Genomic DNA, 22,295 nt, shown 5'->3' on the forward strand with positions numbered 1-22,295 from the left:
ACAAAGGCATGACCCCCAGTCCAAAAAGTGTGTATGGGGAGGGAGCTTGTGAGCAGATGATAGTTGGCACTAGAAGACAGGGGGACAAAGATTCAGTGTCCCCCTCTGCAACCTCAACTCCCCGAAACCCTGTCCTCAGTTTGTAAAGACACAAACCAACAGATGACACCTTTCAACTCAACAGCAGTCAGCCTGCAGAACACCCCCAAACCCAAGAAGACCAGGACCCTGGCTGGGCCCAGGAAATCCTCGAACCCCCACCTCCGAATGTGGCTCTCCGTGGGATTCGAAGCTTATCTGGGGATTTCCCAATTTGCCACCATGAGCTCTTGAGGTGTCAGGGGAGGGAAGGGGGTGTGCTGAAAACCTTCTCTGTTCTGTCTTGCAAACGAACAACAAAGACGGAGTGGGAAAGATGGTTCAGGGGTTAGAGCTCTTGCTGCTCTTGCAGAGAACCCTAGCCCCCACATCAGGCCTCTCACAGCCACCTGTAACTCTAGTTCCGGAAGATCTCACACCCGCTTCTGGTTGCTATGGGTGGACATGCACGTGTGCACATGTGCACACACACACACACACACACACACACAAACAAATTTTTTTTTAAAAAAAGAATGAAGTAGGGGGAGCAGGGGGAGAGGTAGGGGAGGAAGAGGCAGGGAAAGGGGTTGGTTGTCTGGGGGAAAAGGGGACAGGATATCTGAGAACACTACTCTTCCAGTGATCATAAATGTTAAGAAAGAAAGAAGAAAGGGATGTGGACCACAGCAGAGCTGAACAACCGGACACACTTCTGACAAAACACCCAACTTCAGGGCTGGCTGGACGGTTTCTCTTTCTAAAAGAAGAAGAAAAAAAACCCACAAAACATGAACCCGCACAGAGAACAACTTGGAGCCAGCCCTTCAACTGTGACCTGTGAAGGGGTCAGAGATTCAGGGTGACTTGGTGCCTGTGACACCCTAGCTCATCCCCAGCGCCCTGCTGGGAATGCAGTAGGGGTCTGTAACTGATTGTGAGAACACAGTGTGTGTGTGTGGGGGGGGGGGTGTGACAAGGCTAAGTCCAGCTGCCAGAAACCTCAAGGAACTCGCCCAAGACTTTAGTTGCTGTGGAATTTCACTGCCCTAACTGATATTTCAGAGAAGTAGCTTGCAGGATGGAGGTTGGATTGCATTCTATTCCAGGAGTAAGAGCAGTTTTAGCAAAATTGGATGCTGTGGACATTTTCAAAGGGGCTTCTCACGAAGCATTTTACAAACGTGAGCTTCCTCTGCTTGCTGAGTGTTTCCAGGACCGCAGAAGCAGTTGAGGTGGAAGAGAAGAAGCATCGGGGGTATGGATCAATGCTCTCCCTGCTCTTACCTATCTCCAGTGCAGGATCCAGGCTTGTCCTTTCAAAATCTCAGTCAGGCTGGGCTCAGACCTTCTGGTGGTTTTAATGGAATTCTCAGCACAAAATTCAAAGACTTCCTGCGACTTAGGAGGGCTGATATGGCTGTGCCTCTGATTTCTTCCTTCCTCTCAGCTCCGGGACCCCAAATCCTTCAAATACCACTCGTCTCTTCTAGTGTTCACTTGGTCCCAGATAATCAATAGCTGTGCAAGCGTCTATTTAAATACAAGCAAGTGCTGGGCAGTGATGGCTCATGTCTTTAATCCCAGCACTCAGGAGATAGAAATAGGCAGATCTCTGTGAGTTTGAGGCCAACCTGGCCTACAGAGCGAGTTCCAGGACAGGTTCCAACGCTACAGAGAAACCCTGTCTCAAAAAAACTAAAAAGAAAAAAAGAAGAAAAAAAAAGAAATTACAAGTAAGAATATAGTCAGAATTCACGGGGAGCTCAATCCCAGGCCATGTGAATGTCTGCCCTTCAGCATATGGCATTCCAACCAAGACTCAGTTCCTGGGCTGAAGACTGAATGGCCACGTGTAAGATGAGAATCTCCAATGATTTGGATTTCTTAAGAATACAGCTCAGTTGGTAAAGTGCCTTCCCTAACATGCTCAGTGCCTGGGGTTCGATCCCCAGCACTGTATAAATCTACACATGGCAGCCCATACTTAGAATCCTAGCACTGGAGAGGTGGAGGTAGAAAATCAGAAGTTCAAGGTCATTCATCATGACCTCCACAATGGAGTTCAAGGGTAGGCTAGGCTAAATGAGATACTGTCATTAGAAGAAGAAGAAGGAGAAGGAGAAGGAGAAGGAGAAGGAGAAGGAGAAGGAGAAGGAGAAGGAGAAGGAGAAGGAGAAGGAGAAGGAGAAGGAGAAGGAGAAGGAGAAGGAGAAGGAGAAGGAGAAGGAGAAGGAGAAGGAGAAGGAGAAGGAGAAGGAGAAGGAGAAGGAGAAGGAGAAGGAGAAGGAGAAGGAGAAGGAGAAGGAGAAGGAGAAGGAGAAGGAGAAGGAGAAGGAGAAGGAGAAGGAGAAGGAGAAGGAGAAGGAGAAGGAGAAGGAGAAGGAGAAGGAGAAGGAGAAGGAGAAGGAGAAGGAGAAGGAGAAGGAGAAGGAGAAGGAGAAGGAGAAGGAGAAGGAGAAGGAGAAGGAGAAGGAGAAGGAGAAGGAGAAGGAGAAGGAGAAGGAGAAGGAGAAGGAGAAGGAGAAGGAGAAGGAGAAGGAGAAGGAGAAGGAGAAGGAGAAGGAGAAGGAGAAGGAGAAGGAGAAGGAGAAGGAGAAGGAGAAGGAGAAGGAGAAGGAGAAGGAGAAGGAGAAGGAGAAGGAGAAGGAGAAGGAGAAGAAGAAGAAGAAGAAGAAGAAGAAGAAGAAGAAGAAGAAGAAGAAGAAGAAGAAGAAGAAGAAGAAGAAGAAGAAGGAAGGAAAAAAAAACAACTCTAGCCACCGACAAGTCATCAGAGCCAGGGACCAAACACGGCCAAGCCATCAGAGCCAGGGACCAAACACGCAGAAGGTCCCAGCAGAGTTCAAGCACATTCCCAGAAGCCCAGAAGAGAATTCAGATATTTCATTCTAGGGAGCAGCGGCTTTTCCAGCTGTAGAGCCAGCCTCTCACACTGCAATAACCAGCTGCTTAAGTGGAATTTAATGACCTGGGACAGACAACGCTCTGAGCTGAAAAAGAGATACAGAACAAAGGTGTGCGGTTCCTTACTGGGCCTGAAATACAGCCTTTTCACCAAGGAAAGAGCCAGGTTGGGATGGGGAGTCCCAGGGTAAGGAGACACCACAGGAGAGAAAGGGAGGCCTCTGAGGGACAAACACACCCATCCCATTGGCTATCTTCACAAGCTGGGGTGCTGTTTCCCCCTTGAGGAGTTTCTAAGGAACTTGGGGAGTAGGAGGATGCTGATCAGAGAAAGGACAAGATCACACTAAGCTGGGTTTCCCCAAACAAGCCTATTTCTAAGCTTATCTCCCAGTATCTCCTTAGTAAGGCCCATTTCTAAGCCTATCTCCAGGTCCCCCTACAAGCAGGACTTTGTTGGGACCACCGGCAAGGCTGTCTCTCCTCTCCTTTCTATCTAGTATTGAAAGAAGACTTATAGTGACAGATACCCTCCTCTTGGCTGTATCAAATGATCAAATTACAGCCATTTAAAGCTCTTCAAAGGCTTCGTTTTCAATACTAGAATCAGGCAACACCTTGTACCAGGACAGAAAACAAGCCTTCCCCTGAGCCAAGCAGAGCGGTTGGTTTTATGCACAGAAAAGGGTTGAGAATACAGAAACAAAACCCCAAAAAGCACCCCGGTTCTGTGCCAGCTCGTATCTAGGTCAACTTGACACAGCCTTGAGTCATTTGGGAAGAGGGAACCTCAACTGAGAAGATGCCCCCCATCAGACTGGCCTGTAGGCAAGCCTGTGAGGCAGTTTCTAGACTGAGGATTGAGGGTGGCAGGGCCCAGCCCACTGTGGGTGGTTCTACCCCTAGACTGGTGGGCCAAAGAGTTAAAAGAAAGCAAACCAAGGCAGTCAGGGGGAGCAAGTAGTACTCTTCCATGGCCTCTGCATCAGCTCCTGCCTTGAGTTCTTTCCGTGACTTTCCTGGGTGACAGACTAGCTAAAAGATGAAATAAATACTTTCTTCCCTAAGCCGCATTTTGGTCATGGCGTTTTATCACAGCAATAGAAGCCTTAATTAAAGGAGCATCTTCCAAGTCACTCTTCTTGACAGGAAGGCAGAAAACTAGAAAAATTCATAACTGGCTAATATCAGATTAGGTCAGGTTACAGTGTGGAACATACTGGTTTGCTTCCCATGTTGAAAAATAACAAAAAACAACTTGGGAAGGAATGGGTTTATTAGTCTTACACATCCCAACCTTAGTCCATCGAAGGGAAGTAGGGCAGGAAGCTGGAACAGGACTGGGGCACAGACCACCGAAGAATGTTGCTTCCTGACCAACTCCCCTTGGCTTGCTCAGATTGATTTCATATCTATGCTAGGACTGCCAAGCCAGTGGTAGCACCCTCACACATAGTGGGCTAGGCCCTCTAACATCAATCACTAACCAAGAAAATACCCCACAGGCTTGCCTATAGGCAGTCTGATGGGGCATTTCCTCCATAGACATTCCCTCTTCCCAGAAGTCAGGAGCTTGCATCAGGTTGCCACAAGCTAACCAGCACAGTGCATGCGCCCATGTATGAGGACAAAGGCAAAAGAGACTTTCATGAGGAAAACGGGATTCGTGAGCCATTGTCTCTCTAACGCTCTGTTCTTGGATGGACAGCTTAGTTTGGGGGGACATTGGATCATGAGTGATGCCATTTTGACTTTCATTTTGGAGTATTTGGGCACGGATGCTTAGCCTAGAACAGTGGCCTCCTAAAACTTAGACACAAACATATTATCTGTGACAGAGGGGATGGGGCAAACAGCCAAGTGTTTACTTCTGCACAATGTCAGCATCTGCCTTTTAGTCTGCTGCTGGTCGGTGGAGAGAGAGTAGACCCGGATGTGTCAAAGGTCAGCAGACTTTTAATAAATAAATAAGAGATAAGTGCTCGCGCGGTGTAGGTTAGACTTGAGTTCACTATGCAGCTGGGATGACCTTGAATTTCTGGTCCTGCCTCCTCGGTGCTCCCAGGATGGGTGTAAGTGACGTAGGGATGGATTACATTAGGCAAGCCCTCTATCAAATGAGCGACATCACTGGTCCTGCCCTGAAGAATTCTAAACGGGCATCTACCAGCTCATTTATTCTGATCCTCACGGGGCATGCCTTTCGTAAGAGCTGCTTCACCAGCCTGGGACCAAGGAGCAGGAGGGTTGGAGACAGAGTCACCCTGTTGCTTGCGTGTTATAGGAAAACAAAATATCCCCTCACGATGCAAACTGCTGAGCTTTCCAGCTGCATCTTAAGGCAAAGCTGACTCACGCACCATTACAACAGACAAATGAAGTCAATGCTGCAGCTCTGGGCGGCAAGGAACCTAATGAAAGCAACAATCCTGGAGCCCTGTGTGAGCCTTGGGCCTTTCAGTCCTCCTCCTCCCGGGGAAAGCACCTGTGAGCACAATTTGCTCTACATAAGTGCTCCTAGAAACTTTGGGCAAATTCCATCATCTTTGTGAGTCATCTAACTGCGAGAGCTAATGACAATGGGGAAGAAATCAAAACTACAATTTTATTCTGAACCAACCATGTTTTGGACAGCTGCTGTATCGAGAGCGTGCCTCGTCTCTGTCCTTGGGGTACTCATAAGGTAGCCTGGTAGCCTGCCTGGGAGATACAATGACATTTGAAAGCAATACCTGTGTCTCTCAATCTGAGTATCAGACCATCTGAGCAGTGGGCCCTAAATAAATGGGAATTTCACACTGGGAGAAAGAAAGGGCACCAGCCTGTGTGAGAATGGGTCTCCCAGAAAGAGATTTCACACTTTACAGGACCAGACTCAAGCCCAGAAAATGATGGGTCAGTGGTAGGAAAGACCACACCTTGACCTTGACCTTCACCAGGACTGCTTAGATATACATATCCTTTGCCCTCTAAAGTTTAATCTTACTAACCACAGATTCTCAGGTCAACAATGGTGCCAACTATGAGTTTCATAACACACAGTGAGACTTAAATCCAAATAAAAATGGTTGGTTACCCCATTATGTTCATGTCATTACTGCACAGTGGGCATGTCATGTCAGGCCAGTCGCTGTGGTAGCTCAGAGTTCACCTGTGGAAGGTTGACAATTAAAGTCAGGGTTTGCCATATCCCTTCCCAGTGTGGCCACAGTGAATAAATCTCCTTTCTTTGCATTCCACTATAATTTGACTCTTTTTATCAGCTCATTGAGGATGGGTGGACAGACTTATTTCGGGCACAGCTTGTGACCCCCACATTTGATAACAGCCTCATGCCTACCATTGACAGCTCCAAGAAACAGAAGAAAATTATCAGAAACCACAGAAGCTAGATGCAAGTAAGAAGATGTTCTGTGATCCTAGCCCCATGGATAGCTGGGCCTCAGAATGGATTCGCAAGTCTCAGTGGCCCTTTCTGCTCCCGATCCCTGGGGACACTAAGAGCTGGGCTTAGGCGAATGTGAGACTAAAAGACAAGTCGGTGACCTTATGACCCAGCCTAATGGCTACTGTTAAAGAAGATCAAGCTGCCCACTAAGAGCTGAGAATAAAAATACTCCACGCAGCTGACAACGCTTGAGTTCCCAGACTGGGTTTGAACCAGTGTTCCCTGAAACATCACCAACCCATCACCTTGCTTGTAAAGCACACAGTTTGAGGCTCACTCTAACAAGGACATCACTGGGGTTCAACAGAACAGAGGGCAAACCCATAGCCTTCAGCGTTCAGTAGCATGGAAGGCAATCTCTGAATTTCACACACAGTTTCTGTTTAAAAGTAAACCTCGGGGATATTAAACCTTTCCTGGAAAGGCTCATGTGTCACCTAAGTGGGTTCACAAGTGTGAGGGCCTGAGTCCAATTCCCAGAACCAACATAAAAAGCCAGGCATGGAGAGTAGCGGTGTAAATGAACAGCAGACAGAAATTATAATAAAAGATTTAGCTTTAATAAGGGAAAGACTTACAGAACCAAAGTTCCCGCGGAAAACAGGAAAGCAGAAGGGAAGGGGGGAGCACACCAGCAATATTTATTAGTAAAAAATACCCTTAGGGGACCCCACCCTACAAGCAATGTGATTGGCTGGGGCTTCCCCTACAATGGAGACACATGCTTACATTCCCCTTGCTGGTGAGGTAGGAAGTAGAGACAGGGGGGTTCCTTGAAGCTCGCTGGTCAGCTGCCCTAACACATGGTGAAGGCCCAAGCCAGTGAGAGACCCTGCCTCAAAGACGAGTGGAGCGTGCCTGAGGGGTGACAGTCCAGGTTGTTCTCTGACCTCCACATGAACTTATAAACACACACACACACACACACAAGCACACGAGGAGGGGCTCTAAGAAGAAAGGGTTGGGGTTCATCCCAGCCAGAGTACAAATGAGAAATCAATAAATAGCTACTTCAGAGTGTCTAGACAGACCAGAGCATTCCTGGAAGACTTTAAAAGCTATCTGATCAGCTAGCATTTCCATTCAACTTGACCCTTCTCTACAATCCCCTACAACTAAAACCTCTACAATCCCCTACAACTAAAACCTCTACAATCCCCTACAACTAAAACCTCTCTACAATCCCCATCAACTAGAACCTTCGCAAATATGAAAATTTCACATTTTCAGCTTGAAGTGACATTTCTATATAGAGGGAAAGAAACAGGAATGGAAGCACCTCTCTGTGCACAGCAGAGACCCGCCCCTCCGACCTTCCCAGTGGTGCCCTGTGGTAGAAGCACCTGTCCGTGCACAGCAGAGACCCGCCCCTCCGACCTTCCCGATGGTGTTCTGTGGCGGAACTGGGGACGTCAAGGAGTCTTTAGAAACTATGGGTTTAATTTCTGTGGTGCACCCTGTAAAGAAACCAATAGCTAATTAATTTAAAGAAAACATCGTGCCTAGAAAATAAAGCATGTGTCTATGTTTAATGTATAGCACTGAGGAGTCCCTGTGGGGAAAGGTGAGTATCTGTCTGCCTCAGTGTACTGGTGAAATGAGACACGGATATCTATACGACTTGGAAGTGGCCTTAAAAGTGCAGCATGAAAGGAAGGAGAGAAGGAGGGAGGGAGGGAGGGAGGGAGGGAGGGAGGGAGGGAGGGAGGGAGGGAGGGAGGGAGGGAGGAGAGAGACACGGGAAATAGTCCCACAGCCCTTCTAGAACTCTCCTAACCAGGCTTTCAGAATGCAGGTATGGTTTCTAAAAATGTTCTTTCTACTAGTGGTCGAGATGTACAATCAAAACCAGCTTTGTGGAGCCCTCTGCCTTCCGCATGTCAAATCAGCCATAGCGCCTCCTAACAACAGGCTAGACAGGAAGCCAGAGGGCAGCTTGTTAGTTCTCAGATAGTCATTTCAATTACATTCTGTCGTCGTGTTTCCCGTCTCCTCGCCTTACAAAGGCTTTCAACCACCAGCCAGAGCCTCGGCACTCCTTAAATCCAACCCCTTGCAAAGAAGGGTTCTGACATCTTGGTTAGATAACAAGACCCCTTGGATGCCCGTGCAGTCTCCATTTCCGGCCTTACTCCTCTTCCCCAGTCACAGACGGGTCCACAATGCAAAGGCCACGCAATGAAGACTCTTCCAGGTGATTGTGATGGAACGAAGATCATGTGGGAACCATGTGGGACCGAGACCAACATGGGAGACATGCAAACAGTTTGACACGTGGGTGGCTAACAGCTAATCAAGGAGAGCTGATGAGGTGCAGCTGAAATATTGTCACCAAGGCCCTGGGAAAGGTGGCTTTCAAAGCTTGGCTTCCTCTCTGTGACAAGTCTGGCTCCGCAGACTTCTTGCTGATACCCAGTGAATGGCAGGCCTGAGACCCACCACTCGGAGGTATTTAATTAGCACCGTAGGCTAATGGGCTTCTGCTCTGTTACGCCAGCCCACAGCAAGGGCCTAGAGGAAACTTTACCCAGATTGAATTTTCCAGAAAGAGGGGAACAGCCCTGGTGTGGTATCTACCCCTGTAGATCTCTATTTGCCGGGAGAAGAAAACGCCTCTGGAGGGCTTTTCCAATTAGTAGTATCGGCAAGTGTTGTGGTACTACTGGGGCAGAAAAATGTCCTCACGGCAGGCCCCAGGGCTGCAAGAGCATCCTCCAAGGAGCTGCCGTGCTCAGAAATGAGGGAGAGGCTGGGGGACGAGGGGAGAGAGGCAGATCACCGAGACCAGTATGAAAGAAGTGCTCAAAGAAGCGAGCAAGAGAAGTCCAGAAGGACTGAGAGAAAAGAGGGAAGATGAAACCAGACCAGAGAGGAGTAACAAAACCAGTTAACAAAGTTACCAAGTGCTGGTGGGCCTCAGAGAAGAGGAAAGGTTATAGTTATCCTGACAACATCTGGCTGAAAGGCAAGACCAGGGAAAGTAGCCAATGTCCCCAGTGGCTGCACCTGCTGCTGCATCTATCCGCTGGCCTGGGAGACTGTAGTAAAGCCTGTAGCCAGCTTTCCACCCCCACACTCCAAGCTCCACACCAGAACCCACCTTGGTTCATCTGCCGCCCCAGACTGTAATGCCACACGAGCCCTTATCCTGTGTGCTGGGGAGTCACAGGAGGAGTGTTGGCCACAGGCTCCTGGGCCCCGCCATTCCCACAGACCTGCTAGGCAGGCTTGTGGCTGGGGCATCTCGGAGCATCAGGTTACTCAACCATGACTCTCAGAGGAAAGTCCCCGGTAAAGTCCTGCCCTCGGGTCTCTGGGCCTTGGACCCTTGTAGTGATACAGAGCCCAGAAAGTGCAAAGTGTATCTTAACATATCAGCCTCTACCCTCCAGTCTAAAGCCCAGGGTATGGTGCCCACAGTGGGTGGCTGTTCCCAACTCAGTTAATGTAATTAATACAGTCCTCTATAGCTATGCCCAAAGGCCAACCCAGTGCAGTCAATCCCTCACTGTACTCTTCCCAGGTGATTCCAGGTTGTGTGAAATGAACCAAACATCACACAGACCTAAACAGAAAATGTAAGACCTTTAGAAGAAAACACAGGAGGAAATCTTTGTGACCATGAGTTAAACAAAGGATTCTCAGATAGGACACCAAAAGCACAATTTGGAAAAAGAGAAAAAAAGCTGGTAAGCTGGACTTATAATTTTCCAAAAAGCTTGCCTTTTCCCCTCAAAGGCATCATTCAGGAATAACAGGGAAATAAGGCAGAAACCAGGAGAAAAATGAATGGAAGCCGCAGGTCTGACACAGGGTTTCATCTGCGATGCAGGTAATGAGCCCCGAGGGCTCTGCATTAGGAACACAAACATTTGTCCTTGTTTCCAGGTAAAGGGTCTGGAGACCAAAGGTAATATATAGATGGTAAAAGAGCACACGAAGAAACGCCAAACACGGTATTAGGGAGACCCGAACAAAAGTCACAAGAGACCACTAGGAGAGCTAAGACGTAAAAAGGAAAATGAAGCTTCCACTGCCAAGGGCTGGATGGGACTCGCAGAAAGTGGAAGTCTGGTGGAATGACTCTGAAGGACAGTTTGGGGGTTTGCTGTAAAGTCCAGCAGACACACACCATGCCATTTCTCAACCCTGCTCCGAAAGAAGCAAAAGCTCTTGTTTACACACAGAGCTGCATGTGAATATCCATAGCCGTGCCTCTCAATTACCAAAAAACGGAACCAAGTCAGACAGCTTCCAGCTGCAGAGTAGATAAACAACCTGGGGTGGATTCACATGACAAGGAATAGTATTAAGCCATAAGAGAAGTGACTCTTATTACTTATGACATCATGAAGTGTTCTCAGATACATGATGCCAAGTGAGGGCAGTCTGGCGGCTAAGGCTGTATGATTCCACTGAGATGGCATTCTGGAAGGAGCAAAACCACAGAGCCAAGTTAAATAATTGGCTGGGAGTCAGGCGGTGATGGTGCATGCCTTTAATCCCAGCACCCAGGAGGCAGAGGCAGGCGGATCTCTGTGAGTTCGAGACCAGCCTGGTCTACAAAGCCAGTTCCAGGACAGGCTCCAAAGCTACAGAGAAACCCTGTCTCGAATGAAGAGGAAAAATGGTTGGGGTTTACTACATGTGTGGCCAATGGGAATTTGGAGGGGGGGTGCTGTTTCCTATCCAATTGTGGAGTGGTTACAGCAGCCAGGTCAAGCTGGGCACATCACAGACTCCATCACCAACCCCTTTTCCTCAAGGTGGGGTATAGCAGCCACCACATTCCAGATGCCAGCGCTATGGTGAACGTCACCTGAGTTCAAAACACAATAGCGCACCACCCCCATGGCCTTGCACCTTGCAGGCTAGAAGTATTTCCTTCCAATCTTCCATGATCAAAAGAAGCTTCAGCTCCTTACAGGGCAAGATACTAACAGTAGAGGAATCAGAGCTAGGAGTGAACTCGTAGAAAAATAAAACCTCTAAGGATCCCACATACTGAAACACTGGGGCTGTAGCTCAGGCTTATCATGCTGGTCCAACCGCATGAGGCCTGAGGCCGGGAGTTTGACCACCTCTCTCCAGCTCTGAAGGCAGGCGAAAAAAGTCCTAAGTACTCAAGTGCTACCCAGAATTTTGAGTTTAAAGAGCAGAAAGAAGAAAAGCAGCAGCCGAAAAACAAAACAAGAGAATATAGGAAACAGTCGAGACAGCTGTTTCTGGGAGCAGCCCTCTAAATCTCCCAGTAATAAAAGCCCGGCAGGAGTATCCTGACCCAGCTGGTGGGGCTCTGGCCGCTTCTCAGTTGTTTCCGAGCGCACATTAAAAACACATTACCCTGTTTAATAGACTTATGAGCTGAAATGAATGCGTCGGGCTCTTATAAATATGATGGAGCCTGCTAACCAAGCAAATGTTAAATTTTGCATAAGGAGACAGTATCCTTAACTCCTCTGTAGGACTTAATGAATACCTCAAGCAGCGCTGCAGGCAGCCGGCTCCAAGGCTCCGGATGAATTAAAAGGGGTTTCATTCTATTACTGTCAGGATTCGCCACCCCAGGCTCCCTCTCCTCCTCCTCCTCCTCCTCCTCCTCCTCCTCCTCCTTCTTCTTCTTCTTCTTCTTCTTCTCTCTCTCTCTCTCTCTCTCTCTCTCTCTCTCTCTCTCTCTCTCTCTCTCTCTCTCTCTCGTACCTGACACACATCCACTAAACGAACTGTGCCCCTGCGTTCAGGTACAGGTGAGCAGACGATGGGTGTGCATGTGCCCTGTGGAATGGAGCCCACACCAAGATACTCCCTGGAAGCTCAGAACGTGCCTTCACTTGGAAACTAGGACTGTGTGTGTGGCTGGGTGAGCACCGATCAAAGGGCAAAAAGATGCAGTCACGAGGGAACCAACAATCAGCTTCACGAACATTCACTCTAGGGAACTGATGAGTCTATTGGGCTTATCTATAGAGCATGCAAGGGTGCAGGGTTATGACAGGAGCTTGAGGGACCCCAATGTAGTCACTGGAAAGTGTCTTTCCACCATGTCAAGATGGCTTCCCCAGAGCTGCAGACAGAGTTAACTCTAGTTAACTTCCCTAAGCTATAAAATTCAGTACCTCTCCAGACCTGAGGTCACATACAATTGAGGTAGGATTATATAGGAACAGCTGGGAGGGGTATGTGGGTGGAGCTTACAATTCAGGTGAGGGGCCAGTCACCCCCCTGTCCCCTCCTTGTCTGAAGGAACATCAACATTCCCCAGGCCTGCTCCTGAGGGCCTCTGGCCAGCAGGTGCAGCTGATCTGATGCAGATGGCAGCTGTTTTGCTCTGAAGAGAGCATTCTCCTGTGGAGTAGTTCTTTACACTGTGTGGATCTATGTCACCATGATTGGTTTAATAAAGAAGCTGACTATTCAATAGCTTGACAGGTGGAGGTTAGCAGAGGGTAGATAAGAAATATGGGTTAAGATGTAAGAGTTAGCTAGTAACAATCCTGAGCTAATGGCCAAACGTTTATAATTAATAAGTCTCCGGTTATTTGGGAACTGGATGGTGGGAAAGAAAAGTCTACCTACATTCTCCAACACCAAGTTACCCCAACCCGACTGGCATGAGGGACTGGAACAGCAGTCAGAGAATCTAAAAGAAGCCAAGAGTCACCATGTGTGACTCCTTGGGGCTGATGACCATCTGTGAGAAGATGTTTCAAAACTAGTTTGGTGCTTCAATGGTGCAATGGTTAATCTCGATTGCCAACTTGATGGCTTTAAGAATCACCATGGAAACAAAGTTCTAGGCATGCCTGTGATGGAATTTCTTCATTGGGATAACTGAGTAGGGGAAAGCCACCCCAAATGTGAGTGGCATCATTCTGTGGGCTGGGGTCACAGGCTGAAATAAAAGGAGAAACGCAATCCAAGCAGAACAACCCCCACCCGTTCCTTGAGTGATGGTGGGCGTGATGTGAGCACTTGCTTCCAGCTTCTGCAGCCATGCCTTCCCTGCCATGATAAACAGCACCCTCAGACTGCTGAGCTGAAACACGCCCTTCCTTGGGTTGTTTGTGTTAGGTATTTTCCGTAGCAATGAGAAAAGTAACACAGATGCGTTGACTTGGGAATCCCTGCCCGCTGTCCAGAGTCCTAACACTGCATATCTGGCGGTGAACACTACTTAGAGACGGTCTCAGTGAGGTCATTAAGACTCGGAACTAATCCCATAGGGCCATGTCCTTACAAAGGAGACGGGGCAGTGCTGTGTTGTGTTTCTTCTAAGGTTAAACCCTTGCATCTTGGAGAGAAACATCTTAAGACTAGGATGTAATGAGAAGTGAAACAAGAGGATTATGCTAAGAGAGGATGTTTATGCAGAGGTGAAACAAGAGGGGGTTCTAAAGGGAAACAAAGCACTCTACCTTATAGGTGGAATTCCTTAAGCCAGGAAGTAAGCAACTCAAAATCACTCTAGGAAGTCCCTGAAACCAACCAGATTCACTTTGTCCCTCCCTCCCCCAAAAGTATATAAACAGAAAGACCGTTGGGAATAGTTCTCAGAGAAGCCAAGCAGCCAGGAAGAAGCAGAAACCAGCTGATCTGTCACCAGCAAAGGACACTGTGTCCTCTTGAACATGTTGCTTGCAGACTGTGCAGGGTCCCAGCCTCGTGAGCTGTCACTCAGGCTGGGGTGGGCTTTAGTGCTGAAGCCATCTTTGAGTATTCTGTTCCTATAGACCCCAGCAAAACTCACTGGTTCACCAGCTTGGCTTTGGTGGTATCCATACTTTGGTCTGTTGTCAGAACCCTATCTGGTGTGAGTAGACTATCTATCAGTCATGCAAGGTCAAGGCCAGTAACAAAATGGGATGGATCCAAGAGTGTCCCATCCAATAAGAACATTTGGTCAAGTTCAAAATCACAAGACACAGAACGATGGCCAAGGACGACCACAGCGCAGGCCCAGCGATCCTCAGAGGACACACAGGAAGCCAGAGATGGTACCTGTGCCTGTGGCTGGGGGTTAAGCTACAAGTGATTTGAGGTTGGAAGTAAAGTCCCTCTTTCTCTTTAATCCCTGCCGTTACATTTTGAATTAGAAGAAAGACTTAAGAAGGGTGGATGGGTAGAGGGATGGGTAGGAGGTTAATGGAAAGAGTGAGGGATGGGGAAGAGAGAGAGAGGAAAAGAGAGAGAGAGAGAGAGAGAGAGAGAGAGAGAGAGAGAGAGAGAAAGAGAGAGAGAGAGAGACAGGGAATGATAGAGTTTTAAAAGAACTGGCCTCAGTACATCCCCAAATAGCCCCAGCTTTGAGAATAGCTGATACCATAAATGTTAGACACAGACAGCCATCAATAGCTAAGTGTCTAATAAATGATTTTCCCAGCCTGGCTGCTGCTACCACCCGGGGCAGCTGAACTTCCCTCCCAAGGCATGGCTTCTCTGGCTTTTCCCCCTGCTGAACCAATTACAGAACATGATAGCAGTGCCATGATTGTTTTTTAAAGGCTGGTGTTTGTCACTAAATGCCCATTAAGCTGGCCTCCTTGCTCCAGTTACAGCAAGCTAAAGGACAAATCCAGATGGCACAAGCAGTGCCCCTTCAGGCTTGGTCTGCAGGAGGCCAGGCAGCATAAAAACATTATCAGTCTGAGACTCCCCAGATGCCTGGCACCCACAGGTGCATTCAGGTAAGACGAGCTGGCAGCGAGCAAGCCATCTTCAAGAGCTGCATCCAGGCCTGCAGCAGAACGGTTAGCAACAGCTACAAGGATTGCTTGGCAACCAGGTAACAGGTGGTGCCTCATGTTCTACGGCAGGTGAGAGGCCTGCAGCTCCCTCCACGCAGCCCCACCATGGAATACGGGTTGCCTGGGAAGATGCAGAAAACTCCCAAAGCTCCCTGGAAAAGGTACCCTGAGGGGTTAGGGAGATAACTCCGTCTATAAAGCACTTGCCTTTCAGGCATGAGGTTCTGAGTTCAAGCCCCAGAACCTACATTAAAAAAGCAAGACACGGTGATGTGTACTTGAAGTCCCAGTGTAGGGAGACACAGAGAGACAGATCCCTAGGATTCTGTGGCCAGCCTGCCTAGTCAACTTGGCAAGTTCCAGGTGAGTAAAACAACCACCCTCGGGTCTCATAACAAACAGACAAAAAGGTCCGGAGTAGCTGAGGAATAAGGGCAAAGGTTGTCCTCTGGCTTCCACAACACACACATCCACACCCGTGTGTGTGTGTGTGTGTGTGTGTGTGTGTGTGTGTGTGTGTTTGGCAGTTTTCACATTGTTTCTTGACAGCCACCCTGAAACCCCAACTCCTTTGGTTGAAAAGACAAAGAAGTATGGCCAGGCCAATTTTTCTACCCTACAAAAACGTTGAGTTAGGGCCACAACAGCCTCATAGGAGTAGAGCAAAGAAAATTGCAAGTGAGTATTCACAGAGATCTATGTGTCTGTGCACTCAGGACCGGACATGAAAAACGACGCATTTGGTGGAAGACAGCCCTTGACCACAGCCCTTGACCACAGTCCTGAGGGCGAGAACGACAGGGAGACTGAGTGTGTAGGAGGTGAGTGATAGGTGGCAGAGGGAAGCTGTCACTGGCCCTCCACAGCCTGAGATCCTATCAGATGGATTTTATTTCCCGGTTCTATCCCAGCCAGGAAGTGGTGGGAGGCAGAGAGGGTCAACCAGAAAGAAGGCACCCAAGGTTCTTCCTGGATAACGCACTCTGGGCAGAATCTGAATGGAAACCACGGAGCTTGAGAGCTGCACAGGGCAGAATCCAAGCTCAGCCTGGACCCCTCTGAGTTTGAGGAATATCTGACTCCTTTGGAGAGACTCTTCCTGCAACTCAGCAGAAATGACGTTGTTTTCTTGTCTTTAAAGTGTTCTGACCCCATATAGACAATGCAAGAGATGCATGTGCTCCTTCCCAGGTGAATCAGAAGGTCAACATCACGCAAATGAAAAGGGCACTTGGGGTTCGCCGGGAATGGGGAGATGGGGAGCGGACCAATCAAGGCTCACCCTTTCTAAGTTAAACCAGTCCCATTCAGAGTGACCCCTGCCCATTCACCCAAGTTGGGAACAGCAACAAAGCTCTTCCGCCTGCCTGTATAATGGCAAGCGTTTGTATGAACACATGAGATGAATGAGCACAGACAGAGCACCACTGTGAGCAGTGAGGCGAGCAGCAGGGAAGGGCAGAGCATCCGGCATCCCCTCCTCTCCAAGCACCAGCCCCAGGTCTGGACCCTCCCTCCGGTCCAGCTCAGCATCTGCAACCGAAAGCTTGCCTGAAAGAAGCCCAGCGCTACCTATCCGGATGGAAAGTTCCCTCTCGGGGAAGAGCAGTGTGGCGGGGCCCTCGGGATCAGACTTCTTCTTCATCAGTGCAGGATCCAAGTTCAGGGCCAAGGCTGTCTGGGGATCTTCCGCAGCACCCTGAAACAAGAAGCAGGACGTCACCATGGCACTTCTGTGTCCTCGGAAACTCCAGACCTCAGGACCACAGATGTCTGGACAAAGGACCCATGTCCTGCTAAGAGTACCGAGGGCTGAGTACCTGACATGATCCGGCTCTCACAAACTGGCAAGCTTTGGGTAGATGACTTTGCAGGTTCCAAAACCCAAGGTCTAAGGAGTTGGCACTGATCCCCTAAATGATAACACCCCCATATACACACAGAGAGAGAGAGAGAGAGAGAGAGAGAGAGAGAGAGAGAGAGAGAGAGTGAGTTTGTCGCTACTGGATACTGAGTATGACAGACTTGGAACATGACCTATTTAAGCACATGGGGACACTCATCTATCCCACCTGTAGCTGCCTCTTCTGGGGTCTGTGACATGTTAAATCACCAGACCAGATCTGACCATAGCTACAAGAGGCCTGTAAAGGTCTGGGTGAAGGAATCTAAGAATAGAATTCCCTAGATAGCCCTATGTAAGCAAGAAACCCTGGTGTTCACTATTCACAAGAAAAATCCTTCAGAGGAGTGTGTGAATTTCTATTGGAAACGTGCTGTGAGTGGGGTCTGGCCTAATATTTGATTGTCTCAGTAGAAAGTGTTTGGCTTCTCTTCAACGTAACTGATCTCTTTACAGACTATGCCCTTCTTGTCCACAACTTACAGCTTACTCCTTTTCCAGTCAGCCTACATATTTTCAGATCCTTTTGCTCTGCTTTTCTGCTCACAATTCTCACTATAAACTTGACTAAAAGCAGCCAGCGATAAACCATCCCATCACCTGAAGTCTTACACTGTCTGGGAATCTCCTCTGCCAAGTTCATTTATGCTTTACTTTCTTTTTATTATTTTTAATTGTGTCTGTGTGTGTGTGTGAGAGAGAGAGTGTGTGTATGTGTGTGTATATATGCATGTGTATGTGTGTACATGTATGTGTATGTGTGTATATGTGTGTACTTGTGTGTGTATGTGTGTATATAAGTACAGATGCCCACAAAGGCCAGAGCGACTGATACCAATGGAGTTGGAGTTACAGGGGGTGTGAGTGAGTGTTGGGAATCAAACTCAGGTCCTGTGCAAGAGCATTATGTGTGCTCTTAACCACTGAGCCATCTCTCTAGACATATCCATAACTTTAAAGTTGGCCTCCCACAAAGTTTTAGGACACAGGTAATGTAAACAAAAGTCTCTGCTAGGACATAACAGGCATGGTCTGCAGCCCGGCTCTCAGCAGAGGGCTTCTCGCATCAGGAACCAGGTGAGTACATTCTTCACTGTCTGAGTTTTTATGGGATTCTGGTCTCCTGAGTTTCCAGCAGAATCACCCACTAAGTCTGCTTACAGCTTCTAGGGCATGTATGGGCCACACCTCTAAATGGTTCCAAATTGTTCCCACACACCAGAGAAAGGTAAAATCAGGGTTAGTCACGACAGTCCCCCAATTCTGGTACCAGTTTTCTGCATTTGCTACTTCTCTATCACCATAACACAAACTCCTGGCAGAAGAACAGAGGAGGAGGAAGCATTTATTTTGTCTCACAGTTTTGGAGACTTTCAGTCCATCACCATGGGGAGGTCACAGCTTTGGACAGTGGTTCAGAACAGCAGGTCAAAAAGCCAAAAAGACATACAAACTACAGCTTTCCTCGGGGACATTTCTTTTGGGAAAGAATTTCAGAAAAGGTGTGTCAGGCTGTACCTTACACACACACACCTTTTTGTTTTTATCATGGCCATGATGATCAAAGACAAAAAGAAACTAAAGATTCTGATATTTTATTTCATCATTTCTTTCCAATTAAATATTAAACATGAATACTTCGTGGTGTCTCACATCTTTTTTTTCCCATAGTTTTTTTCTTAATTTTCTTAATTCTTTATACATCAAACCTTCTATGGAGTACTTTACCAAGAGTACCAAAGCCTCATTTAATCTTGTCTGAAAATGGGGAGAGGGGCAGAAGCCCCCATCCCTGTTTGGCCAGTCCCACACAGCCCCCAGCTTCTATACTGAATCCTGGAATTCCCCTCTGTCATGCTGCATGACATTTGGCTCTTGGCATCGTGGTCAAGGCTGACACCACAGATGGACAGGATCCTGGGTGGATGAGAAACCCTGAGCAAGGCAGCCCACACCTCTGCAGAAGGCCCCTTCAACCACTTTCGGGTGACAGCTGGTGTCTACGTGATGAGCCGTGGGCCACGGAGTCGCAGCTCTTTGTTTGTGTGTGTGTGCTTTCATTATTTCTAATTCTACATCTCCCGCTGCTATCTGACAGATCACGGCAGCAATAAAAAGCGTGCTTCACCACAAAAGGGGAACGGCTGACGGTCTCGCCTTTGTCTTCCTTCTTTGATGATGTGATCAGCGAAGAACTGGGAGAAGGATGGAGTGGAGGGGAATCACTTCATTGCAGGGGAAATGGCACTGCATTCTTGTGCACCACGCTGAGGCTGAGACCGCTCATCCTACTGAAACCCTCCAGGAAGGCACAACATGGAGACAAGGAGGTTGATGTAGGACAGTGGTTTTTTAATAGCATGATTTTAGCCTCAGAACACTGAGGTGTGTGGGTGGGTCCTTTGATATTTCTCAATATTCTATCATGTATGACACAGCCTCAGAGCAAAGGACAATCAGATGAAAGATTTGGGCTGACCAAGACCTCACAGCTCCCTGCGTTATTACAGATTCATGCTGGGAACCCCGGGCTCTTGTTCCTACCAAGAAAAGAATTCTGTCACTTTCTCGGATGACTGCTGCCTGCCTGCCCTCACGATTCAATACATTTTTAATTAAGCATCAACTGTCTACCAGAGCTCTGCAGCTCCTCGAGATATAAAAGAGCCAATTCCCATTCTGCACGAACCGTCCCTTCTCCTTTGAGAGACCATAACAAACAATCAATGACAGATTGAACAATTAGAGACCTGAATAGTGACAATGTTCGGAAGAAAGGGACCAGGAAGGTGGCTCAGTGGGTCAAGCGCTTATTGTGTAAGTGTGAAGAACTGAGTTTGGACCCCAAGCATTCAAGAGCCAGGCACAGTGGAGGCGCCTGTGACCCAGCTCTGGGGAGGCCGAGACAAGCAGATCCTTGAATCTCATTGGTCAACCAGCTGAGAGACCTGAGGAGTCCCAGCTTCATAAGGCAGAGAATGGCCCAGGAAGACATCTGGCATCGTACCTCTGGCCTCCACCCGCACGTGCATATTTGTGCGTTTCCACATATGTACACACCCATATACCACACACAAAGAACTTGAGTAAATGCAGAAACAAATGAAGAAAAATATGTCACAGTCAAGGGTTATAGCGACTCTTGTTCCCGGCTCTGTGACAGATGGTTGTCCAGTGATTTGTATAAGCTCTGCCATTATTAAACATGGAGGTGTGTGTGATTCTTGCATTACAGTAACCTTGGTTGTGATCATTGGAACAGTGGCCTGTCTGTGAAGCATTTAAGAAAAAAAGAAAAGGAGAACAAATCGTGGCATCCCCGTAGCCCTCAGATCTCTCTACCACTTCATTAGCCCAGACCCCGGTGGCTGTGTTGCTTCGGATTCATGTTTGAGGGAGTCGGAGGAAGTACACTTAGAAGCCTCCACCCCAACTGTACTAGAAGCTGCCCTTTTAGGGCCAGCAAGACGGCTTAAGACAGTGATCCTCCTCCTTCCTAACACTACAACCCTTTAATACAGTTCTTCATGCTGCGGTGATCCCAGTCATGAAACGATTTTTGTTGATTCTTCATAACTGAAATTTTGCTACTGCTATGAATCGTAAACATCTGTATTTCCCAATGGTCTTAGGTGGCCCCTGTGAAAGGGTAGCTCAATCCCAAGGGGTCACGACCCACAGTTTGAGAACCACTGGCTTAGGAGGTATAAATCGGAAGACCTGCATTTGATCCCCAGATTTCACAGTAGAGAGAAGAGAACAGACTCCCAAAAGTTGTCTTCATACATTTCTGTCTGCATGTGTACCCCAGTGCATTCTCTCTCTCTCTCTCTCTCTCTCTCTCTCTCTCTCTCTCTCTCTCCTGCACATACTCACACATACAACTAAATAAACTTTTTTAATGAGACCCCTTTTTTAAATGTTATTTATCTTATTTTACATGTGTGTTTTGCCTACATGCATTTATGTTCATGTACCACATGAGCTCCTGATTCCCAAAAAGGTCAGAAGAAAGCATAAGTTCCCCTGGAACCAGAGTTATGGACAGTTGTGAGACACCATGTGGTGCTGGGAACTGGACCTCAATCGTCTGCAAGAACAACAAGTGTTCTTAACCACTGAGCCGTCTCTCCAGCCCCAAGAGGCTTCCCTTTTAAAAAACTGGAACAGGACCAAGATATCTCGCCTGTGTCCATGCCCACCTGTGCCACCCATCACGAACTTGACCACACATCTACCCTTCAGAAGGCTAAGGCCTTGTGACTGTTACAGCGTATTGGCCACAGCTAAGATATGCCCGTCAGTACAAGGATGGAGGGAGAAGATGGGATGCAGATACAATCTGACCACAGTGAAGAGCAAAATGCTGTATTTACAGCAAATGGATGACAGAGGAGGGCTGAGGCTAGGTTGTTGCATTAGGAGCGGCAGGGCTGCGTCCCCGGCACCCAGCTGCCCGTATGGCTAGGTTATGCCCCGAAATAATTACATGAAACTGTATTCTTTCAAACACTGCCTGGCCCGGCTAGTTCCAGATTCTTATTGGCTAGCTCTTACATATTGTTCTAACCCATTTCTAATATTCTGTGTAGCCCACGAGCTGGCTTACCAGGGAGGATCTTAACCTGCGTCTGACTGGAGCGGGAGAATCATGGCGACTCCAAAACTAAGCTTATTTCTCCCAGAATTCTCTTCTGTCTACTCCGCCTACCTAATTTTCTGTCCTATGAGGGCCGAGGCAGTTTCTTTATTAGTAAGAAATCACTCCCACATCATTTCCCCTTTTTCTGTTTAAACAAAAAAGAAAGGCTTTAACTTTAACATAGTAAAATTACATATAGCAAAACAGTTATCAAGCAAGAATTATGGTTACAATATTTATATCTATTTTATCTCTTATCATAACTAAGGAAAACTATAACTATCTATTCATTCTTCAACTCCATCAAAGACTCCAGAAGGATATAATACTACCTAAGTAAACAAGAAATAAGAAAACTCTAGAAATGACAGAGACATCTCGCTGCTTGGACAGTCACCCAAAGTTCCTCTGTACCGTTGGGGCATTCATCTTCAGTCTTCAGGCCCATAGTATCCAGCAGACATCTCCACGAAGCAGGAAATTCCAAAGACAGTTCAGTCATTTTCTGCTTTGTCCTGCAGAATGTCTTGCAGACTCTTTCATGAATCAGGAACCCTGAAAGACCATCTCACC

The 22,295-nt window shown here is 47.8% G+C and overlaps 1 protein-coding gene across 9 annotated transcripts in view; it reads right to left on the bottom strand.

Annotated features, from left to right (window-relative positions):
- Positions 1 to 22,295, bottom strand: part of Slc39a11 (solute carrier family 39 member 11) — a 421,876-nt gene that overhangs the window by 207,366 nt on the left and 192,215 nt on the right. For 8 of the 9 annotated variants that reach the window (XM_050140478.1, XM_050140474.1, XM_050140469.1 and 5 more), the window contains one exon: positions 16,729 to 16,876. In XM_050140478.1, coding sequence (XP_049996435.1) covers positions 16,729 to 16,876 — 148 coding nt within the window. The remainder of the gene's footprint in view (positions 1 to 16,728; positions 16,877 to 22,295) is intronic. The other variant, XM_050140477.1, reaches the window with a different exon arrangement.

Source organism: Alexandromys fortis, unplaced genomic scaffold (genome assembly GCF_014885135.2).
Source record: "Alexandromys fortis isolate MF-2015 unplaced genomic scaffold, M_Fortis_MF-2015_v1.1 scaffold_39, whole genome shotgun sequence".
NCBI classification, from domain to species: Eukaryota; Metazoa; Chordata; class Mammalia; order Rodentia; family Cricetidae; genus Alexandromys; species Alexandromys fortis.